Genomic DNA, 23,508 nt, shown 5'->3' with positions numbered 1-23,508 from the left:
ACTCCAAGTATTCTGTCTTGGTCCTGCACAACTTGAAACCTTTAGACTCTAGGGTCTGCCTCCATACCTCTAATTGCGCGTTCACACCGTCTCGCGTCTCGTCAATCAATACGATATCATTTGCAAATAGCATGCACCACGGCACCTCCCCTTGGACATGGCGCGTCAGTACGTCCATCGCGAGGGCAAACAAAAAAAGGCTGAGCGTCGACCCTCTGATGCAACCCCATCATAACCGGAAAATGGTTCGAGTCCCCACCCACCGTCCTTACTCGGGTCTTTGCTCCATCATACATGTCCTTAATCACCCTAACATAGGCAACAACTACACCTCTACCCTCCAAACATCTCCACAAAACCTCCCTCGAAACTTTATCGTACGTCTTTTCTAAGTCGATGAACACTATATGCAAGTCCTTCCCTCTCCCTATATTGTTTCATCAATCTCCTAACAAGGTGGATGGCTTATGTAGTCGAATGCCCTGGCATAAACTCGAACTAGTTCCCGAAAATAGACACACTCCTCCTCACTCTTAGCTCTACCACTCTCTCCCAGACTTTCATAGTATGGCCAAGCAATTTGATACCCCGATAGTTATTACAATTTTGGACATCACCTGTGTTCTTGTATATAGGAACCATCGTGCTCCACCTTCACTCTTCAGGCATTTTCTTCATTCTAAAAACGACATTAAATAACCTAGTGAGCCGCTCCAAGCCTGCCTTGCCCGCACTCTTCCAAAACTACACCGGGATTTCATTGAGGGCAAAAATACTTGCCAAAATATTTTATTGAGGGCAAAAGTAAACATTTTGCAAACTTAAAGAACAATTTTGGATCTTGTTCATTTTCATTTTTATTTTTTTAATGGATCCGTTAGTGAAAAGGGATAAAAGTGAACCTTTCGCAAATCATAGGGCAAATATTTGCCAGTTTTATAACAGCAGGGACAAAAAAAATGCCCAACTATTAACAGAAGGTAAAAGTGTCCCTGGACAAATAATACATGGGCAATTTTGGCCTTTTACCGAAAAAACTGTTTACAACCCAAGAAATCTTGTCGAACGGCAATGGGGTGGCTCTAAGAAATTTAGCTAACCAAGGCAATGAAGTATAAAAAGATGAATATATCGAATTCCTGAACGAGACAGTGCATCCACCAAATATCAGGAAGGTTTCATTAGCAAGCGCCAAATGATGCAGAAAGCTTATTGCTACACATTTCCTGACTAGTAAGATTTCCATAAATTGCAAACACTTTTTGTGGACGAATCAAATGTAAAAAGCTCTAATCCCACTTCCCCATCACACCTTGGGGGGGGGGGGGGGGGGGGCAGATGAACTGTTCATCCATATGATATAAGCCCTCCTCAATATTCATCCTAAGTCCTCATATAGGAACACCTAGTTCAGAAACCTTGACAATCCTTTTGTCAATTGCAGTCCTTTGTTGACGTAGATGCGACGCCATAGAAGCAACCTGAGTGACATACTCAGATAAGGATGAGGACTTTCAATGCAGATATAAATCAAAACTAGATAGTAGAAATTGATGAAACAAGTAAAATTGAAGACGAATATCAGTTCGCCAAGAGAACTCACCTCTGCTCGTAGCTTTAAAGCCTCTCTACCCGGAATTTCCCGCAGCACATCCATCAAATCTATCAGTTGAAAAAAAGGAAGTTGCATTAAGTTTTTCATTGACACCAACAAAGAAGTTGTCAGCTTTACATGGATGTCGAATGAAGTTTCCAGAAAATCCATCCAACTTCCTATACAATTCTTTTACACCACGAAATACAAATGAAACAAAAAATCATTGGTTAAAGGAACCTTTTCTTTACATAAAAACACAAATGAGGCCTTGATTTTCCTTTTGTTTCAAGTTTTTTGATACAAGGACAGGAGTTGCATTAATAAAAGGTATATTTTCAAAATACAACAACAATCTAAATCAGCTGCATCACTATGCAGATAACATGCAGAGCAATCAGCTGTTTAATCAGTTAAAGCAAACCAATAGATTTATTCACTACATCTGCCTCCAAACTGAAAAACAGGCATTATTTGGACAATGCCTCCTAATAATGCCTGGTTTCTTCCGATACAAGTGCAAACAATATGGGAGCCATAATTTGGAAAGATAAAAGTTAATTCATTTAGCAAAGCAATACCTAGTTTTATCCAAAAACTCATGCTTTCATGTACTTGGATGCCAAATCTTCTGTAAATTTAGAGGAAATAACTTGCTTGCTAAACCATAACTCCATTCAAGAGAAAGGTTTTACGTCGATTGCAGACTTATGTAACAAACAATGAGAAGCAGTGGGTAACGGAGGAAATGAGCAAAAGCACTTATTCGTAAAATAATAAGGAAAATAGGGTACACTAACCAGCAGCTTGAGCTTCAACCTTGTAAACAGTTTTTCCAACACTTTGGATCTGATTTCCAGCATCCCTAAGAATTTTAAATAATCAAATGCAGAAGCTACAGAAATAACGATACAAACGAAAATACATAAAAGACATACATGAGCTCAGACAGGCCCCGTTTCATATCCTTTTCAGCGAGAGCCGCTCTTTCAAGCAGCTTTTTACTCTCTTTTTTCATTAAGTCAACAGACAGGCTCAACTCTTTCACATTCTTCTCAGCTTTACTAAACTTAGCCTGAAAAGTTGAATTACTGCCTTAATCAAATTGAAAAGGAATGACATATATGCAGGACAGAATCATGTAGCTTCTTGGCCAGAGTTTCATATGAAAGTTTTAGCACAAATGGCATAATTAACTCAAATATTTTTAGCAGACTACCTCTTCACTCTGGAGACGGCCCAGTGTTTGACGAAACAGAAATCTTCTAGGTCCTGCGGGAAGAGGTTGTTCAGCTCAGCGCAGAGGATAGCTTGATATTAGTTACCAAACAATGTGCCATTATTTTAACTAATGCAACTAAAGAATAAGCATCTTTGGAGGAAAACAAAACAAAAGACTTAGAAATGCACATGCTTGTCTATGGATCCTAAACTGATCTCTTGATTTCTCAAAATTGGCAACTCCTAATAACAAGAATCCATCTTGCTAGATGATAAATCAAATATTATTTCAAGGACAAACTCATCTAAAGAAACCAGGCATAATTTCAAGGGCAAACTCATTTAAAGAAACTAGGTATTATTTCAAGGGCAAACTCATTTAAAGAAACCAGGCTTAAATCATCCAACATTCACCCTCCTTAATGACATGATCCTCAAATTGTTTTAACAAGAGATAAATTAGTTAAAGCAAATGACTAAGTTTGGGGTAGTGTCGGTGCTGCAAGAGAATTTTCGTGACTTCACTTTTTTTTCCCTGGGAAGGGACCACAATGTGATCCCTTTCTGGACTGAAGTTGCATTACAGAACGATTTGTAATCAACAGGCGTGGCTATAAGAGGTTGTGTCTGGAAACAAGCATGAGAAGGGACATAGCAAACAGCAAAAGATGGACCCCACTAATCGAATTCTCTTTTTATCAAGTAAATTTTGTATGCCAAGAAAAGTAAGCGAAGCGAATTCAGAGTTACATATCCAATTCTGGATAAATGACCATGGGGACAGAGCAGGATGAAGAGGAGAACATCATGCTGAATAAAGATTTAGGCAGATCTAGCATGTCACTGTGCATGCCTACGAAGCACAGGACAAAAATATCCATACGAGTGAGAACATAAACCATTTATTGGTACAATCCAAGTAAGCAATAGAACTCTGGTAGACGGCATTGCCACTTACGTGGATATTGTGGAGTAAAAAAAAAGAGAGAAGGTAATGAAAAGTTCTGTACAATTTAGGACTAATCTTTTGCTTTTAGTCACTTTTTGGTGCAGCCAATAAGTGATAAGTATATCTTAGTGTAGGTTCTCTATTATTTTGTATGTCACCAGTACAACGGGTGTTTACCCGCACCATCAATCAAATTATTGTTTTGACAAATGTGAGAAAGCACGGGAGAAAATATGTTATTAATATTAGATGAAGAATACAATACAAGAGGTCCTTATTTATAGTTATACACTACAAGGACTTATTACTCCTACTCCAATGTAGGACAAGACTATATACATATCTATAAACTAACACTCCCCCTCAAGCCGGTGCATACAAATCATATGTACCGAGCTTGTAACATATATACCCAATACGAGGATCACTGAGGGACTTGGTGAAAATATCTACAAACGGATCATTCGACCTCACAAACTTTGTAGCAATTTCTCCTGAAAGTATCTTTTCTCTGACGAAGTGACAATCAATCTCAATGTGTTTAGTTCTCTCATGGAACACCGGATTTGATGCAATATGAAGGGCAACTTGATTATCGCGCACAAGTTCCATCCGACTGATTTCACCAAATTTCAACTCCTTGAGCAATTGTTTGGTCCAGACTAGCTCACATGTTGCCATGGCCATTGCTCGATATTCTGCTTCTGCACTAGACCGAGCAACTACATTATGTTTCCTGCTCCTCCAAGACACCAAATTTCCTCCTACTAAAACACTATCCAGACGTAGAACGTCTATCAAAAGGTGATCCTGCCCAATCAGCATCTAAGTAGCCAACGATCTGCTCATGACCTCGATCCTCAAACAGTAATCCTTTACCTGGAGCCTATTTTATATACCGAATAATGCGGACAACTGCATCCCAATGATCACACGGAGAATTCATAAATTGACTTACAACACTCACATGATAAGAAATGCCGGGTCTAGTCACTGTGAGATAATTTAATTTACTAACCAACAGCCTATAGCTTGCACGATCGCTAAGCGGCTCCCCCTGTCCTGGCAGAAGTTTAGAATTCGGATCCATCGGAGTGTCAACAGGTCTGCAACCTATCATCCATGTCTCCTCAAGAATGTCTAAAGCATATTTTCTTTGAGAAATAACAATACCTGAGCTAGACTGAGCAACCTCAATACCTAAAAAGTACTTCAATCTGCCTAGATCCTTAGTTTGGAAGTGCCGGAAGAGATGCTGCTTCAGATTGGTAATACCATCCTCATCATTGCCAGCAATAACTATATCATCAACATACACTACTAGATAAATACAGAGACTTGAAGCAGAGTGCCAATAAAACACAGAGTGATCAGCTTCACTACGAGTCATGCCAAACTCCTGGATAACCGTGTTGAACTTACCAAACCAGGCTCGAGAAAACTGCTTTAGACCATAAAGTGACCGACGCAGGCGACATACAAGATCACGAGACTCCCCCTGAGCAACAAAACCAGGTGGTTGCTCCATATAAACCTCATCCTCTAGATCACCGTGAAGAAAGGCATTCTTAATGTCCAGCTGATAAAGGGGTCAATGACGAACCGCAGCCATGGATAGGAAAAGGCGGACTAATGCGACTTTAGCCACGGGAGAGAAGGTATCACTGTAATCGAGCCCAAATATCTGAGTATATCCTTTGGCAACAAGACGGGCCTTAAATCGATCAACCTAGCCATCGGGACCAACTTTGACTGTATAAACCCAACGACAACCAACAGTAGATTTACCTGAAGGAAGAGGAACAAGCTCTCAAGTACCACTTGCATGTAAAGCAGACATCTCGTCACTCATAGCATGTCGACATCTTGGATGAGACAACACTTCACCTGTAGACTTTGGGATGGAAACCGAGGACAAAGAAGATATAAAAGCATAATGGGGAGATGACAGACGATGATAACTTAAACTGACATAATGAGGATTAGGATTAAGTGTGGTCCGTATACCTTTCCTTCAGAAGGGATATCGTTGTTATTCACCTGATCTTCATAGGTACCTTATGTCAGGTGACCGTCACATTTTTTGAGTCTAAACCTTTCTTTGCCTCTGCTGACCACCATGATATATCTGAGGTCTTACCTATACCGACCTTTGAGGAGTTTATTATAGCTCCTCCTCCACTTCGACCACAGAAGTTTCACCCATACCAATCATTGAGGAGTCTAGTGTTGTTCTTCCTAGATCCCCAGCCACATGAACACCACTCTTGACTTATCATCGTCGTCCGCATCCTACATAAGGCCCAACTGGTTCTCGTCCTGCACCTGACCCTGCTCCTACTGCGGACTTGACTCTTCCTAGTACACTGATTGCGAGCCGAATATCTTTGCTCTGCTTCATTCAACTTCCTGCTTTCAAATGCCATTGGGTGGCCTTTTTGAACCAACACACCTCTAACAGCCTTGTCGGAAGCATCGGTATGAACTTCAAAGGGTAGTTCAAAATCTGGAAGCTGCAAGATAGGTTCCGAGGCAATGGCTTCCTTCAACAGGTCAAATGCACCACTGCATTTCGCAGTCCATGCCCACCTAGCATCTTTCTTCAACAAATCCGTCAAAGGAGCAGCTTTCTTTGAATAACCCGCAATGAATTTCCGATAATAATTTGATAACCCGAGGAAAGATCTCAATTCTTTCACTGAATTAGGGGCCTGCCATTCCACAATGACTTGCACCTTTTTCGGGTCCATCCTCGCTCGTTTCTAGCTCACCAAGTGCCCCGGAAATTTAATCTCCTGTCTGGCAAACTCACACTTCTGCATCTTCACATAGAGTTGGTACTCTCTTAAACGAGACAACACCCTTCTCAAGTGTTGGTACTCTCTTAAACGAGACAACACCCTTCTCAAGTGTGAGATATGTTCGTCCAAAGTCCGACTGTAGATAACAATGTTATCTAAATAGACAACCATAAAGTCATCTAAGTACTCATACATTACATCGTTCATCAAGTTGCAAAAAGTAGCAGGGGCATTCGTCAACCCGAACGACATAACAAGGAATTTATATGAGCCATACCTTGTAACACAAGTAGTTTTTGACTCATCACCTTCAGCTATCCGTACTTGCCAATAACCAGACCTTAAGTCAAGCTTTGTGAACCAACAAGCCTTGCTTAACCTATCCAACAGGTCCTGCACCAACGGAACTGGTATTTGTTCTTCACAGTCACTTTGTTCAACGCCCTGTGATCAACACACATCCGAAGCGTCCCATCCTGTTTCTTTTGAAATAAAACAGGTGCACCAAATGGAGCTTTTGATGGCTGAATTAATCACGCATCGAGCAACTCGTTCAGTTATTTCCGTAATTCAGCCAACTCTTTTGGCGCCATCCAATAAGGAGGTTGAGCAGGGGCCACAGAACCTGGCAGCAACTCTATCTTGTGATCAATAGCCCTCCGTGGTGGTAAATTTCTAGGCAATTCTGGTGGCATCACATCAGCGAAGTCGCTCAATATTGGAGCGACACAGTCCGGCACTTCAACCTGAACATCAGGCTTCAACCTCGACCATCGAAGCAAGGAAAGTCTCATCTCCCCTCTTCAAACCATTTTCGACCATCATAGCCGTAACTAATGAAGCCTTTTGTTGAGTCTCTTCTTTCCCATAAGAATGAACAACTTTCACAAAACCAGGAGCCATTTCATGCATTATCATTACTCCGTCCAAGTGAGGCATTGGAACAAAGCGATTTTTTCGCATGAAGTCGATTCCAAGGATCACCTCAAAATCCTCCAGCGGAATCACCATCAAATTTGCTTTCCCATTCTAGTTCCCAATTGACATAGGAACATTGTAAGTCATACCCACAATGGCTTAGGCTTTAGCATTTACAGTTTTCATGTAAGAGGGACATTTACTCACATTCAACCCGTACTTTTGCACCAATTTCGTTGAGACAAAGGTGTGAGTAGCTCCGGTATCTACCATTGCTATTACACTCTTTTCCCCTATCTTCATTTCGATGTGCATCAGCAAAGAATGAGGGTTGATCTCGTTGCCTGTAGCATTAAGCAACGCCATGACATTTATCAGTCGCAAAGGGTTCACCAAGACAGCAACTTCTCCTTCCCGATTATTTTCTGATGCAAGCAAAGCATTAACCCGTTCCCAATTTGGGCAATTTATAGCTAGATGAGATCCACCGCAAGTCCAGCAACCATCGCCCTTTTTGTTGGCGTTGCCTCTATTTCTAGCAGATCCGTCAGCAACAGCCTTGCCCTTTTCCACAAATTCTTTTCGGACTTCCTTCCTCCATTCCCCTTTCTTCTCTACCTTTTTCTTAGGCCCGATTGCGGTAATCCACCAGTGAATCTGCTGCAGCAATCGCACTCGGGAGGTCCTTCACGCTCTGCCTCCTGAGTTCGTTTTGTGCCCATGCTTGCATTCCAGAAATAAAATTATGCAACTTGTCCTCCTCTGACATGTTTTGTATATCCAACATTAAGGAAGTAAATTCCTTAATATAATCACGAACTGCTCTTGTTTGCCGCAGGCGTTTCAAGCGATCCCTAGCTAGCCAAGAGTCGTTGCTAGGTAAGAACCGGTCCTTCATTTCCTTCCGGAGTTTCTCCCACGCAGTAATTTTAGGCCTGCCCGCACTTTCATCATCGGCCATGCGAGTTCTCCACCATAGTTTTGCATCTCCCGTTAGGTACATGCTTGTTATGGTTACCTTTTCTCCGTTTGGAATCTTGGCAGCAATGAAATATTGCTACAAATCCCATAGAAAATTCTCCAGCTCTTTTGCACTACGCGCTCCACCAAACGCCTTTGGTTCTGGGATCTTCACCTTAGATCGTTCTTCATTGCCTCGGCCAGGAACAGCCAAGGTCCTTCGAAGAACCGCAATTTCTAAGTTGAGAGTTTCATTCTCCTTCTTAAGATCCTCAACTTGAACATTTGTGGCCTCACGTGCTTGTTGAATAGTTTCACGAAACTGATTCAACCCTTCCTTTAGAAGATATATCTCAGTAATTAGATCATCCAAATCTAAAGGATCATCAGTCACTCCCATCAGTGCCTCCAACTTTTGCACACGTTCTCGTAAGTTTGCATTGGATCCACCAGCCATGATCCTAAATATCGGGCAACGCTCTGATACCAGTTGTTACAGGGTAAATTTTCGCAACTAACTCTGCACGGCAGGAGCGTAACACTTAAGCTACTCAGCCTTACTTTTCCCACACTTAGAATTATTTCAGACTTTATGAAACGAAAGCAACACATACAATTACGGGTAAAACACCCAACCTTTTATTATTCTCGCAGAATATACAAAGGACTCTCTGTTGGAAAGGCTCACAACTGACTTGATGCCTTAACCAACGAACTACAACACCTATAAATAGGCTGCCACTGGTAGATTACAAGGGGCAATTTACAAAGGGGCAAATACATTATAGTGCTTGTCATTATCAAGCACTATCAGCAAACAATTAGTCATATAATGGAGCACTTCCACGAAATGGTCCATCTTCTGTGCTAAGCCATATTGGTTAGAGCACTAAGCCATGTTTTTTGGAGCACTTGTCATATAATGGAGCACTTCCCACGAAATGGTCCCTCCATTAGCACCTTTGACCCACTGCAACATGCTTTGCTCACAGATTTGCCCACCCTTTGTCTCTTTCTTGCCTTACCTTGTCATTTGATCATGCCTCGCACGTCAGCGTATGGCAATGTCTTCGTCACAGCCTTGTCGTCCCACTGATCCATTCGCATGCCTGGACAAAACGTCATGCGTCTGCTATCGTCGTCGCACATACCCAAGGTTGCCTTGCCATCACTCATGGAATCTTACCTATGACCTGCCCAAGTCTGTGCACCCGACTTAAGCATACTCTCAGCTTTGTACATTGTTTATCAATCCCACACGAACCCATGTCAAGGAGCAATGTACAAACCTTTGACATTGGTTCCATCCGTCATCCGTCACGTCTCAATATTGGGGGCTAACAAACCACCCCTACTAGTTGAACTCGACGTCCTCGTCGAGGCTGACTTCAAGTAGTCCTCTACTTGTTGTTCATATTGCCATAATGAAGCACCTTTTTCCCAAGTCGCATCTGCCTCGGGCTTTCCTTTCCATTGAATCAGGAATTCCGTCCGCCTATTTTTCTTATGCATCCCAAGAACCCGGTGGTCAAGCACCTTCTCAATTTCTTCCTCATGCTGAGTGCGCATCTCAGGAGGAGCTCTCTTAGTTTTGTGTCTGCTCGGATCTTCAGGATCTTCAATATAAGGCTTTAGAAAACTCACATGGAAAGTCGGATGTATTTTCATTCTTTCCGGCAACGTCAGTCGGTAAGTAACTTCCCCAACTTTTGCAGCAACTTCAAAAGGACCATCATACCGTGCAACCAAGGCTCGATGCCTGACACGGCTGTCAATCTTTTCCAAATCTGTGGAGTAAGTTTTAACAGCACCTTATCACCCACGTTGAACTCCAAAGGGCGCCTGTTTTTGTCAGCATATTTCTTCATTCTTCGCTGAGCTTTTGACAAGCTATTTATCGCTTCTTTGATCATAGCTTGTCTATCCAAACCATAGCGATAAGCGGCTGGACATTTACCCCCGGTCTTTTGTTGTACAATCGCCGCTGGTTGTGCAGGTTGCTTCCCAACATTAGTGGGGATGGTTTGTTAGCCCCTAATGTTGAGACGTGACGGATGACGGATGGAACCAGTGTCAAGGGTTTGTACATTGGTCCTTGACATGGGATCGTGTGGGATTGATAAACAATGTACAAAGCTGAGAGTGTGCTTAAGTCAGGTGCACGGACTTGGGCAGGTCCGCTAGGCAAGGTTCCTTGAGTGATGGCAAGGCAACCTTGGGTATGTGCGACGACGATGGCAGACGCATGACATTTTGTCCAGGCATGCGAATGAATCAGTGGGACGACAAGGCTGTGACGAAGACATTGTCATAAGCTGATGTGCGAGGCATGATCAAATGACAAGGTAAGGCAAGGAAGAGACAAAGGGTGGATAAATCTGTGAGCAAGGCATGTTGCAGTGGGGTCAAAGGTGCTAATGGAGGGACCATTTCGTGGGAAGTGCTCCATTATATGGCAAGTGCTCCAAAAAAACATGGCTTAGTGCTCCAACCAATATGGCTTAGCGCAGAAGAGGGACCATTTCGTGGAAGTGCTCCGTTATATGACTAAGTGTTTGCTGATAGTGTTTGATAATGACAAGCACTATAATGTATTTGTCCCTTTGTAAATTGCCCCTTGTAATCTGCCAGTGGCAGCCTATTTATAGGTGTTGTAGTTCGTTGGTTAAGGCATCAAGTCAGTTGTAAGCCTTTCCAACAGAGAGTCCTTTGTATATTCTGCGAGAATAATAAAAGGTTGGGTGTTTTACCCGTAATTGTATGTGTTGCTTTCGTTTCATAAAGTCTGAAATAATTCCAAGTGTGGGAAAAGTAAGGCTGAGTAGCTTAAGTGTTACGCTCCTGCCGTGCAGAGTTAGTTGCGAAAATTTACCCTGTAACAACTGGTATCAGAGCGTTGCCCGATATTTAGGATCATGGCTGGTGGATACAATGCAAACTTACGAGAACGTGTGCAAAAGTTGGAGGCACTGATGGGAGTGACTGATGATCCTTTAGATTTGGATGATCTAATTACTGAGATATATCGTCTAAAGGAAGGGTTGAATCAGCTTCGTGAAACTATTCAACAAGCACGTGAGGCCACGAATGTTCAAGTTGAGGATCTTAAGAAGGAGAATGAAACTCTCAACTTAGAAATTGCGGTTCTTCGAAGGACCTTGGCTGTTCCTGGCCGAGGCAATGAAGAACGATCTAAGGTGAAGATCCCAGAACCAAAGGCGTTTGGTGGAGCGCGTAGTGCAAAAGAGCTGGAGAATTTTCTATGGGATATGGAGCAATATTTCATTGCTGCCAAGATTCCAAACGGAGAAAAGGTAACCATAACAAGCATGTACCTAATGGGAGATGCAAAACTATGGTGGAGAACTCGCATGGCCGATGATGAAAGTGCGGGCAGGCCTAAAATTGATGCGTGGGAGAAACTCCGGAAGGAAATGAAGGACCAGTTCTTACCTAGCAACGACTCTTGGCTAGCTAGGGATCGCTTGAAACGCCTGCGGCAAACAGGAGCAGTTCGTGATTATATTAAGGAATTTACTTCCTTAATGTTGGATATACAAAACATGTCAGAGGAGGACAATTTGCATAATTTTATTTCTGGAATGCAAGCATGGGCACAAAACGAACTCAGGAGGCAGAGCATGAAGGACCTACCGAGTGCGATTGCTGCAGCAGATTCATTGGTGGATTACCGCAGTACCCGAATTCTTTCTGAAATTCCTTCTACTTCAAAACCTAAGAAAAAGGTAGAGAAGAAAGGGGAATGGAGGAAGGAACCCGAAAAGAATTTGTGGAAAGGGGCAAGGCTGTTGCTGACGGATATGCTAGAAATAGAGGCAACGCCAACAAAAAGGGCGATGGTTGCTGGACTTGCGGTGGATCTCATCTAACTAAAAATTGCCCAAATCCAGAACGGGTTAATGCTTTGCTTGCATCAGAAAATAATCGGGAAAGAGAAGATGAAGAAGTTGTTGCCTTGGTGAACCCTTTGCGACTGATAAATGTCATGGCGTTGCTTAATGCTACAGGCAACGAGACCAACCCTCATTCTTTGATGATGCACATTGAAATAAAACAAGGGGAAAAGAGTGTAATAGCAATGGTAGATACCGGAGCTACTTACACCTTTGTCTCGACGAAATTGGTGCAAAAGTACAGGTTGAATGTGAGTAAATGTCCCTTTTACATGAAAACTGTAAATGCTAAAGCCCAAGCCATTGTGGGTATGACTTACAATGTTCCTATGTCAATTGGTAACTAGAATGGGAAAGCAAATTTGATGGTGATTTCACCGGAGGATTTTGAGGTAATCCTTGGAATCGACTTCATGTGAAAAAATCGCTTTGTTCCAATGCCACACTTGGACGGAGTAATGATAATGCATGAAATGGCTCCTGGTTAAGTTGTTCATCCTTATGGGAAGGAAGAGACTCAACAAAAGGCTTCATTAGTTTCGGCCATGATGGTCGAAAAAGGTTTGAAGAGGGGAGATGAGACTTTCCTTGCTTCGATGGTCGAGGTGAAGCCTGATGTTCAGGTTGAAGTGTCGGACTGTGTCGCTCCAATATTGAGCGACTTTGTTGATGTGATGCCACCAGAATTGCCTAGAAATTTACCACCACGGAGGGCTATTGATCACAAGATAGAGTTGCTGCCAGGTTTTGTGGCCCCTGCTCAACCTCCTTATCGGATGGCGCCAAAAGAGTTGGCTGAATTACAGAAACAACTGAACGAGTTGCTCGATGCGGGATTAATTCAGCCATCAAAAACTCCATTTGGTGCACCTGTTTTATTTCAAAAGAAACAGGATGGGACGCTTCGGATGTGTATTGATTACAGGGCGTTGAACAAAGTGACTGTGAAGAACAAATACCCAGTTCCGTTGGTGCAGGACCTGTTGGACAGGTTAAGCAAGGCTTGTTGGTTCACAAAGCTTGACTTAAGGTCTGGTTATTGGCAAGTACGGATAGCTGAAGGTGATGAGTCAAAAACTACTTGTGTTACAAGGTATGGCTCATATGAATTCCTTGTTATGTCGTTCGGGTTGACGAATGCGCCTGTTACTTTTTGCAACCTGATAAACGATGTGATGTATGAGTACTTGGATGACTTTGTGGTTGTCAATTTAGATGACATTGTTATCTACATTGTATATCCTTTGGCAACAAGACGGGCCTTAAGTCGATCAACCTGGCCATCGGGACCAACTTTGACTGTATAAACCCAACGACAACCAACAGTAGATTTACCTAAAGGAAGAGGAGCAAGCTCCCAAGTACCACTTGTATGTAAAGCAGACATCTCGTCACTCATAGCATGTCGACATCTTGGATGAGACAACACTTCACCTGTAGACTTTGGGATGGAAACCTAAAGACAAAGAAGATATAAAAGCATAATGGGGAGATGACAGACGATGATAACTTAAACTGACATAATGAGGATTAGGATTAAGTGTGGTCCGTATACCTTTCCGAAGTGCAATCAGTGTACTAGGAAGAGACAAGTCCACAGTAGGAGCAGGGTCAGGTGCAGAACGAGAACCAGTTGGGCCTTATGTAGGATGCGGACGACGATGATAAGTCAAGAGTGGTGTTCATGTGGCTGGGGATCTAGGAAGAACAACACTAGACTCCTCAATGATTGGTATGGGTGAAACTTCTGTGGTCGAAGTGGAGGAGGAGCTATAATAAACTCCTCAAAGGTCGGTATAGGTAAGACCTCAGATATATCATGGTGGTCAGCAGAGGCAAAGAAAGGTTTAGACTCAAAAAATGTGACGGTCACCTGACATAAGGTACCTATGAAGATCAGGTGAATAACAACGATATCCCTTCTGAACACGAGAATAACCAAGGAAGACACACTTGAGAGCACGAGGAGCTAACTTATCTTTCTCAGGGGATAAGTTACGAACAAAACACATGCTCCCAAAAACACGATGTGGAAGAGAGTATAACGGTGACTGTGGAAATAATACTAAATGCGAAATCTGATCCTTGATGGGAGATGAAGGCATCCAATTAATCAAATAACAAGCTGTGAGAACTGCATCGCCCCAAAAACGCAACGGAACACGAGATTCAATTAGAAATGTGCGAGCAGTCTCAAAAAGGTGTTTATTCTTTCTCTCCGCAACCCCATTTTGTTGAGGGGTATAAAGACAAGATGTCTGATGAATAATTCCTAGAGAAGTCATAAACTGTTGAAACTGAGAAGATAAATATTTTAAGGCATTATCACTGCGAAAAATGCGAATGGAAACACCAAATTGGATTTTAATTTCAGCACAGAAACTCTGCAATATAGAAAATAACTCAAAACGATCTTTCATTACGAAAAGCCAAGTACATCTTCAATAATCATCAATAAAACTAACAAAATAACGAAATCCCAAGGTTGAACTGACTCTACTAGGACCCCATATATCAGAATGAACTAAGGAGAAAACAGACGCTGCATGACTCTCAACACTACGCGGAAAGGAGGCTCGGGTATGTTTCCCAAGTTGACACGACTCACAATCTAATGTAGACAAACTAAATAAACTAGGCACCATCTTCTGAAATTTAGATAAACTCGGATGTCCTAAACGTCTGTGGATTAGGTCTGGAGGATCTGTAACTAGAAATGTTGTGGAAGGACTGAGTGAGTTAAGGTAGTAAAGGCCTTCTGATTCACGTCTTGTACCAATTGTCTGTCCCGTACTGCGGTCCTGCATAATAAAAGAATCGTCAATAAAATATATACCACAATGGAGGGCACGAGTCAAACGACTAACAGATGCAAGACTAAAAGGACAACCAGGGACATAAAGAACGGAATCTAGGGTGATAGAAGACAAGGGATTAGCTTGTCCATCTTCTTTTGCCTTGGTTTGACATCTATTAGCTAAAGTAACAGTGGGAAGAGACTGTGAATATACAATATTTGACAAAAGTGATATATTACCAAAGATGTGATCAGAAGCGCATGAGTCCATAACCCATGGTCCAAGAGTACTAGGCTGGGAAACACAAGCAAAAGAATTACCAGTAACAGAAGTATCAGTCTGAGCAACCGAGACTACTTGTGGAGATGTCTGCTTACTTTCTCGATACTGAAGGAGCTCATTATATTCTTCTTTAGATAAAGAAAATCCCTGGTTACCTGTAGTCTCGATCTGAGCAATGTAAGCATTTTTGGGTGGACGACCATGTAAGGAATAGCACATTTCACGAGTGTGTCCAAGTTTGTGACAATAAGAACACTTGGGTCTATATCTTCCAAAACGACCTCCTCCTCGTCTATTCTCCATAGTTTGAGATGCCCGAACATCCACTGTCTGGGATGCGAGAACAGAGGAATCAAGTATTTGTGATGAGATCACTGGGTGACTTGGTGTTGCAGCAAGGCGGAGTAATCGAGAAAATAATTCATCAACTGTGGGGACAGTCGGACTAGCCAAAATCCGGTCGCGTACAGAATCAAGATCATTAGGAAGTCCAGCGAGGGTAAGAACTAGAAACATCTCATGTCGCTGCTCTTGTTGTTTTTCAACACTAGCAGAAACTGCATCAACTTCTCAAACTCCTCCATGATTGTCAGTACTTGACCCAAGTAAGTAGACATATCTAATTCCTGTTTCTATAAGTTTGTCATCCGCGATATCACATCATAGAAGCGTGATATGTCAGTAGTGTATAAGGTGCGAGCCTTTGCCCAAACCAAATAACATGTCTGGAATGGACGAAACAAGGGCATCAACTTGGAATCAACAGATCGCCACAAGATGCTATATAACTGAGCATCGATCTTTGCCCAAAGTGCTATCGCCTTTTCATCTCCTTCGCTAGACTATTTGATTAGATGATCTTGAACACTTTGACCTCTACACCACAACTCGACAGATGAAGCCCAAGCTAAGTAGTTTTAACTTCCCATTAAAGATTCTAAGGTAATCATAACACTATAGCTTCCAGAACTCATGTTTCTAGACCCAAAAACATCAAATCCCAAAGACATCGTTGCAAATTATTACCAAATAAGAGACAAATCAACTGTAATCCACTGAAACAGAGTAAGAAAACACTGAAACAGAGTAAGGAAACACTGAAACAGAATAAGGGAATAATGTAGATTCACTTACTGTAGCTGCCGAAAAAAACTCAAAGTGGTTGGAATGAAACGAAAACAATAAGCGTAGGATCGGAATTACCAGGCGACCCAACTGTTCTGAAGGAAGTTTTTCAAAAAATGGCCGGAAGTAGCCGTACGCGCCGGCGCGTGAGCTCACACGCGTGAGCTTCTGGTGGCGCATGGGGGCGCGTGAGGAGGCTGATGCCGGAGATTTTGACTGGGGTTTGGTCGCCGGACAATGACGACTCTTGTGGTAGTGTTGGATTTTGCACAACACTGACGGAGACAAAGAAGACACAAACAGCCTTGAAAAAGTCGCCGGAAAAAGACTTCCGGTGACTAATTTCTCTTCCCGGAGTCGCTGGAATTTATGCGCAGCGATAAATCTCTCACGATTGCTCTGATACCATGTGAGAAAGCACGGGAGAAAATATGTTATTGATATTAGACAAATAATACAATACAAGAGGTCCTTATTTATAGTTATACACTACAAGGACTTATTACTCCTACTCCAATGTAGGACAAGACTATATACATATCTATAAACTAACAACAAATATCAAATCAGTACTAACCCCAGTTCTATACTTTTGGGGCGTTATATAGTTTTGAAAGGCGGAGATAATGTATTTTAAGCAATAACAATAATTTAAAAACAAAAATCCTTAACTAGGAGATAAAACACAATGGACCAACCTCCTAAGAAAAGAAGAAAAAGAAGTTGCTCCCACTTTAGGCAAATGCATATGTTGGGACTATTTTTCAATTATATCATATTATATTAGAATGAGACATTTATGTTGTGTAATCTTGGATTTGTTTTCTTCTCTGTCATTTTGGTGACTGGCCAGTTTAGTTGATTTGTTTCTTTATTATAACGGCGAATACTGATAAGAAAGCAAAGAAAATATGAACAAAGTACAACAAGAAATTTTCGACAATTATAAAACTACTACTACTTTTTTCGGTGAATTGTTCGCACTTACGAGTTGAAGGCGCGCAAATTAGATCTCTTATATCGATCTACATACAATGACACATTCGCTAAACCTCAACATTAAATACAAAAAGAAAGTGAAAACAAAACGCAAATGCTAGCTATTTCATGCATTGTTTCCTGAAATTTCAAAATATCACAAAAGTTTGTCACTATGTATTAGAGACGGGCTCTAAGCAAATCAAAGACTTGTATCCTTTATCCCCCACCTCTCTATTAATTTCAGATAAACGACTAATAGCCTGTTTGGCCAAGCTTTCTTTTGGGCCAAAAGTGCTTTTTCAAAAATTGAGGTGTTTGGCCAATCTTTTAGAAAGAAAAAAAGTGTTTTTGAGGAGAATCAGAAGCAATTTTTGAGAAGCAGAAAAAAGTAGCATCTCTACAAAAGCACTTTTAATACACTTAGAAGCAATTTTTAAAAGCTTGGCCAAACACTAATTACTGCTCGAAAGTGCTTTTCAAATTAATTAGCCAAACACAAACTGCTTATCAGTACTTTTGAGAAAGGCACTTTTCAAAATAAGCTGATTTTAGAACCTTGGCCAAACAGGCTATAAGTGATACTTAATCAGTTCCCAGCAGATTATGGGTGAGAAAATTTAAAGTAAAAATAAGTACATCTAATACCTCGCATAAGGAGGAGGCCAGCAGCAATACCAATTCCCCCAGCCATAGCAGGGTGCTCTCTCGCAGTTACCAACTCATCTGAAAGGATAGATTGGAGCAAGGCGTTTATAAGAGAAAAATCCATTTACCAAGTTAATCTCTAAATCAAATTCTTATTATAATATCAATAAAGTCACAATGGTCTTGTCGAATTCTGAAGGGCAACAATAAAAAGTAAGGATACTAAGGAACAAAGGAGATAAAACATTCACACATTCCTTTTTATTCCCTCGGAAAAGTAAAGAGTACATTGAATGAAGTACAACAGTAAAGGAAGAAAAATAGGAACTAGCCAAATCTAAAGGCTAATGAAGGCTTACACAAAGAACAAAGAAAACTGAAATACTAATCAGCTCCTTGAACAGCTTTTTCCTTCCCAAGGTAGCACGCAGAGCCACTTTATCATGTTCATCAGTAAAGATTCTCCCTAAAGCATCGACTACATTTTTTTTAATTGCAATGACCCCCTATCAAGCAAAGCAGTCTTCATCTCAAAATTTCTTATAGATTTACCAATGCTGACTCCCAGCCATGCCAATGAAGATTCCTTGCTGGAATAAGACATCGCCCGATAGATATTGAAGAAAGCATAGAGCGTAATGCAAAGGTCATGCAACATCTCAAAATGGAGATTCTCTTCATACAAATATAGCAGGAAATCATTTACATTACATGCATGAGAAGGCAAGTTTGTGCAAGACTGGTAGCATCTACAAACCATGAGGGTTCACTTGTTTTTGAAAATATGCAACATAAGCTCATTGACCAACAAATGATGAATGACATTCTATTTACAAGGCGTTCAGGAGGATAGAAGCATAATAGTCCATATAACTATAAGAAGGCAAGTGCAAGTTACCTTTAATTTTCCTGAAGAAAACTTCTTCATATGTTGTATACTGGGCTTTTATCTTTGGCATAAAATCCTGGAACACATTACTTATAGATTAGACATGCCAAAAAAGATAAAATAACATGGAATGATTTAGATGGAACTCTGGAAAAAATAGATTTTAGGCCTAACTCAACCTCAAAAGCTAGTTGATGAGCTGACGATTGCCCAAGACAATATAAGGAAACAACAACTCATTCTCTCAACCAATGTGGGACCGGTGTTGTCAAAGGCTCACATAAAGGCACATTTAAGCCCTGAAAATGTAGGTGCAAATCAATTGTGTGCTTCGTTTGCTTAGATGGTGCTTTACTTTAGTGTTGGCACTAAGTTGTGCACCTCATCCCCACGGGCTCAGTCTTGAAGATTGTGTTGTTAAAAGAGAATTATTTCTTCTAACAATAATTTTTATAATTTTTTGTCCAAATAATTGTTGTTTGTGTTTAATAGTTATTATTTTTGAACTACATATAATTTTTTTTAATTGTTCACACACAATTTTTTATTTTTTCTTCATCAAAGCACATGCTTTATATGCACTTTGTGCTTAAAGCCTTGACAGATTTCAGCACTTTTTCTCAAGTTTGGCCTTTAATAACATTGAGTGGGATATCTAACACCTGCGCAACCCCCCCCCCCCCCCAAAAGCACCTCAAAAACATCTTGTGCGTGGACAATGTAATATGGGAGCCTAACACTAGGAAAAGCAAGAACTTGGACAGATCTGGTTCCGATACAATGTGAAGAAAATAGACCTTGGGAATATTTCAACCTCAAAAGTTAATCCATGATGTGCGGACTACTCAAGGCCATCTAAGGAGACAACGGTACATGCACAAATATGAGACATTATAACAGGTACATTAAATACTTGGACAACCTCCCATGGAAAATATAACAATAGAAAGAGCAAATGAACCACTTCATCAACTCCCATTTCTTTCTTTCCTTTTTTTTCTATCCTTAAGAGTAAACTCCTCAATTTTTCCATCTAGTTTGTTCAGAAAGCATGGAAAAATAAGGGAGGTGGATTCAATGTTCACGCTGACTGCCAAAGAAAAGCTTGAAACATGCAAGCGCTAATCCTGAATTATTTTAATGAGATTAGCGAGCTTGCGTAATTATTCAGTAACATGTTAGCCTATATGCATTTATTGTTCTTTTCAGTTACACTGTTTAGGTTCCTTATGTAACACTATAGTTATAATAATAAATGCTCTACTCTGGATAAGTGAACTTTTTCCAATAATGGAACAGAGCCACTAGTAGTTACGGTCTAGCCGGTCAAGTCATTCTTCTTGTAAGGCAACGTATTGGAAGCAAGTAGCTGGCATTTGGTAACAGAATTTCTTTTTGGGGACTTCAAGATTGCTTCCTGGAGTCTAAATTATAAGGAGGTGAACTTCAGAGAGGGTAGATCATTTGCTTGTTAGCCTCAATTTTCCTTCCTGACATTTAAAGATTTGGGAGTCATAGTGGCTTTGTGTATCAGCTCATTGTCACATGTTGTTGGCTGAAAACGTTAAAGCAACTTTAAGAAAGAGGAAGAGGAGATAACTTTCCTAGCAACTTGATGCTGAAAAGCTCATGACATAACTTCATGTTCTTCCGCACTCAGGTAATAGGGAGTTTTCGGGTTTTCTACACAACTGCTCAGAAAGGCCTCTTCAATCATCCACATTACATTCTTTCTGACGGTAAACTGCACAGTTTTCTAGTTTGAGATGTGTTAACTATCTAAAATGAGCCTCTGGAATTATTCGTTCCCTTTTATATCAAGCCAACTTAAGGGTGATAGTTCGACGAAGTACCCACTGGTTTATTTGTTCCATTCCTACTGCATATCTCCAGTGAAATATTCCAAAGCAATTCAGCCCGCCCAACAAGAGGTCTCTCAAGAAAATGGTAACCCTTCAAACTTCTTTGAGGACAGGCCTTGACGTAATGGTAGAATTGCTCTTTGGGGACCTATAGTTCACAAGTTCAAGGTGCAAAACAGCCTCTTTGCAGAAATGAAAAGGGAAGGCTGTGTACTGTAAACCCCCAGTCTTGCCATACCACCATCCTAGCACGAGAGCACTTCGTGCATGCAGTAAGTCCATTTTAATCCTTCAAACTCCAGCAACATAACTCTAAATTACGGTCCTTGCGAAGCTATAAGGCTTCAAATTAAACCATTTATCTTCTACCTGATCAGTTATCTACATTCAGTTTAGTTTTAGTGCTACAACTGAGAGAGGAAACTTGCAAAACTTTGCTAAGAAGGGGGAGAGAAATTTCAAGTGAAAAGTTGCACAATTGTACCCCCACAGCGCCAACTAATTTGCCTGATGGGCCAGTATCAGAATACCTAGAAGCGCTCTCACGAGAAAATCATGCAAATAATAATTTATTGACAAGTACCAATTATCATCCCCTCAACTACAGCAAAGGAACTATAAATTAAGGTTATTGCAGATCTGTAAGGTCTCAAAATTAAATACTAATCTTTCACAACCTTGAAGACACTGACATTTGGAGCTGAATTTATCTAGGTTCTACACTTGTAAGTCTTTTTTCTCATACCATTTCCATTAATGGGATACGGAGGGGCGGAGCTACCCTTGTTCGAGTGGAGTCAATCGAAATCCCTTCGCCAGAAAAAGACACTACGTAGATAGGTCAATTTTTTTTAAATGTTAATATACTATATGTTGATTTCACTCGGCTTCTTAGCGTATTTACTTCTTTATATTTTGAAACTTTTAATGAAAATCATGGCTTCTCCACGGGGGATACATACAGAAATCCTTAACATTTTAAATATTCATATCTGGAAGAATATGAGATCCCAAATGAAGATACAGTAAACACAAACAAATCCAAAAAGAAAAAGCGGATATGATATTCAGCGCATTACTAGAAAACCCGGGTTAGAATGAAAAATTTAAAATGGTAGGGTTAGTACAAAAACCTGAAGAGTGCGGAGGTGGGTGGAGGAAGTATATTGGATGGAACGGGCAGAGCGTAGGGCGGAGTCAGTAGACTCTTGTACTGTGCGAGGCAGATCCTCTGAGATGTAAGAGTGCCATGCTTTATCTTTGTTTTGCGAAGGCAAAGGCGGCGATGATGATGAGGGATCGATGTCAATAGCAGGAGGGGCTTCTTCTCCCATCTTCCTCGTCGATTTCAGCTACTCCGGCAGTACGGATACACGAAACAGAATGGCAAAGGAAAATACTAATTGACAAATGTTGCCAAGTTTTATTGCCTTTTTTTCTTATTACTGTTTTAATACTGATGTCTTTTTGAAATTAATTGGAATTGATGTATTTACTATTATAGTAATTATATATTTTAATAATTATACAATAGTAATTACGATAGTGTAATTATAAGTGTACTGTTTGGTTATACAAGTATAATTATATAATTAAATTAAATTTTAAATAAAGTAACTATCAAAACTAAAAGTTAATGTAATAAATATATGCCTATAAATAATTTTTTATAAGTATAAATGATATTAGATTTGGTATTTAAGATGCATATTTTTCTTTGAATATATATATTAATTAGTAAACATATAGTTATAATAATATTGTAAAAATAATTTATGTATATTTTTAAAATTAATAATATTTAGTTTAATTAATTATAAAATATATGTTTTATAAGAACATCGTGGAATGTATGTTTGATAAAATAAATTAATATTTATAAATATAATGCCATAACATTATTTATATGTTTGACAAAACTAATCTACCAATTCTAGCTAAAACATAAATAACATGCAATGTGAAATAACAAGTCAATACTACTAAAACAAGTAAATTGGAACCATAAATATAACACAATTTCAAAATCAAAAAAAAAAAATAGTTTAACATATGTCAAATTCTAACATAATAAAAATAAGCTCCAATACAATTTAAGATTGTGAAACATAGTAAGTTTATAACATCATTCAACAATGAAATTCTACTTTAATGACATCACTCATTATATCCCAAGTTTGTTAATGACTCATTATTTATAATATTAGAATAATAACGCAGTTACGGTAAATGAAGAAAATAAAACAAATAAGAAATAAAATATACGAGCAATTACATGAAATCACAAGAAGTAAGGTAGAGAAATAAAAGATAAATAATGTACAAATATATATAAAGAAATTAAAAAGTAAAAAAATAAATAAAAGAATTAAAATAATAGAAAAAAAGTTGTGAAAAAAATAAATTAAAATTAAAAGGAAAGAAATCAAAAAATAACCTTATAATTACATAGTGTAATTACCGTAAATTCTCACCTCCCCTTTGAGAATTGGAGAGTGTAATTAAGGATGTGTTTGGTATGACGGAAAATATTTTCCGAAAAAAAATTTCAATTTTTTCATGTTTGGTT

General features: G+C 40.0%; 1 protein-coding gene and 1 pseudogene across 1 annotated transcript; both read right to left on the bottom strand.

The window, feature by feature from the left end:
• Window positions 1–1,096: 1,096 nt before the first annotated feature.
• On the bottom strand, window positions 1,097–22,361 carry LOC107802773 (RGS1-HXK1-interacting protein 1-like). The gene is made up of 8 exons (XM_075239730.1): window positions 22,073–22,361; window positions 19,087–19,153; window positions 18,189–18,266; window positions 2,814–2,866; window positions 2,533–2,669; window positions 2,395–2,459; window positions 1,604–1,662; window positions 1,097–1,481 (listed from the first exon to the last, which is right to left on the bottom strand). Exons 1-8 carry the CDS (start codon window positions 22,271–22,273, stop codon window positions 1,392–1,394), a joined length of 750 nt encoding a protein of 249 aa, XP_075095831.1. The 5' UTR covers window positions 22,274–22,361; the 3' UTR covers window positions 1,097–1,391.
• LOC142173856 (uncharacterized) lies at window positions 5,833–8,944 on the bottom strand (annotated as a pseudogene).
• Window positions 22,362–23,508: the final 1,147 nt, after the last annotated feature.

The sequence above is a fragment of the Nicotiana tabacum genome, chromosome 19 (genome assembly GCF_000715075.1).
Source record: "Nicotiana tabacum cultivar K326 chromosome 19, ASM71507v2, whole genome shotgun sequence".
Lineage (NCBI taxonomy): Eukaryota > Viridiplantae > Streptophyta > Magnoliopsida > Solanales > Solanaceae > Nicotiana > Nicotiana tabacum.
The sequence above is the reverse complement of the archived record's forward strand: the minus strand, read 5'-3'. Positions and strand labels throughout refer to the sequence as shown.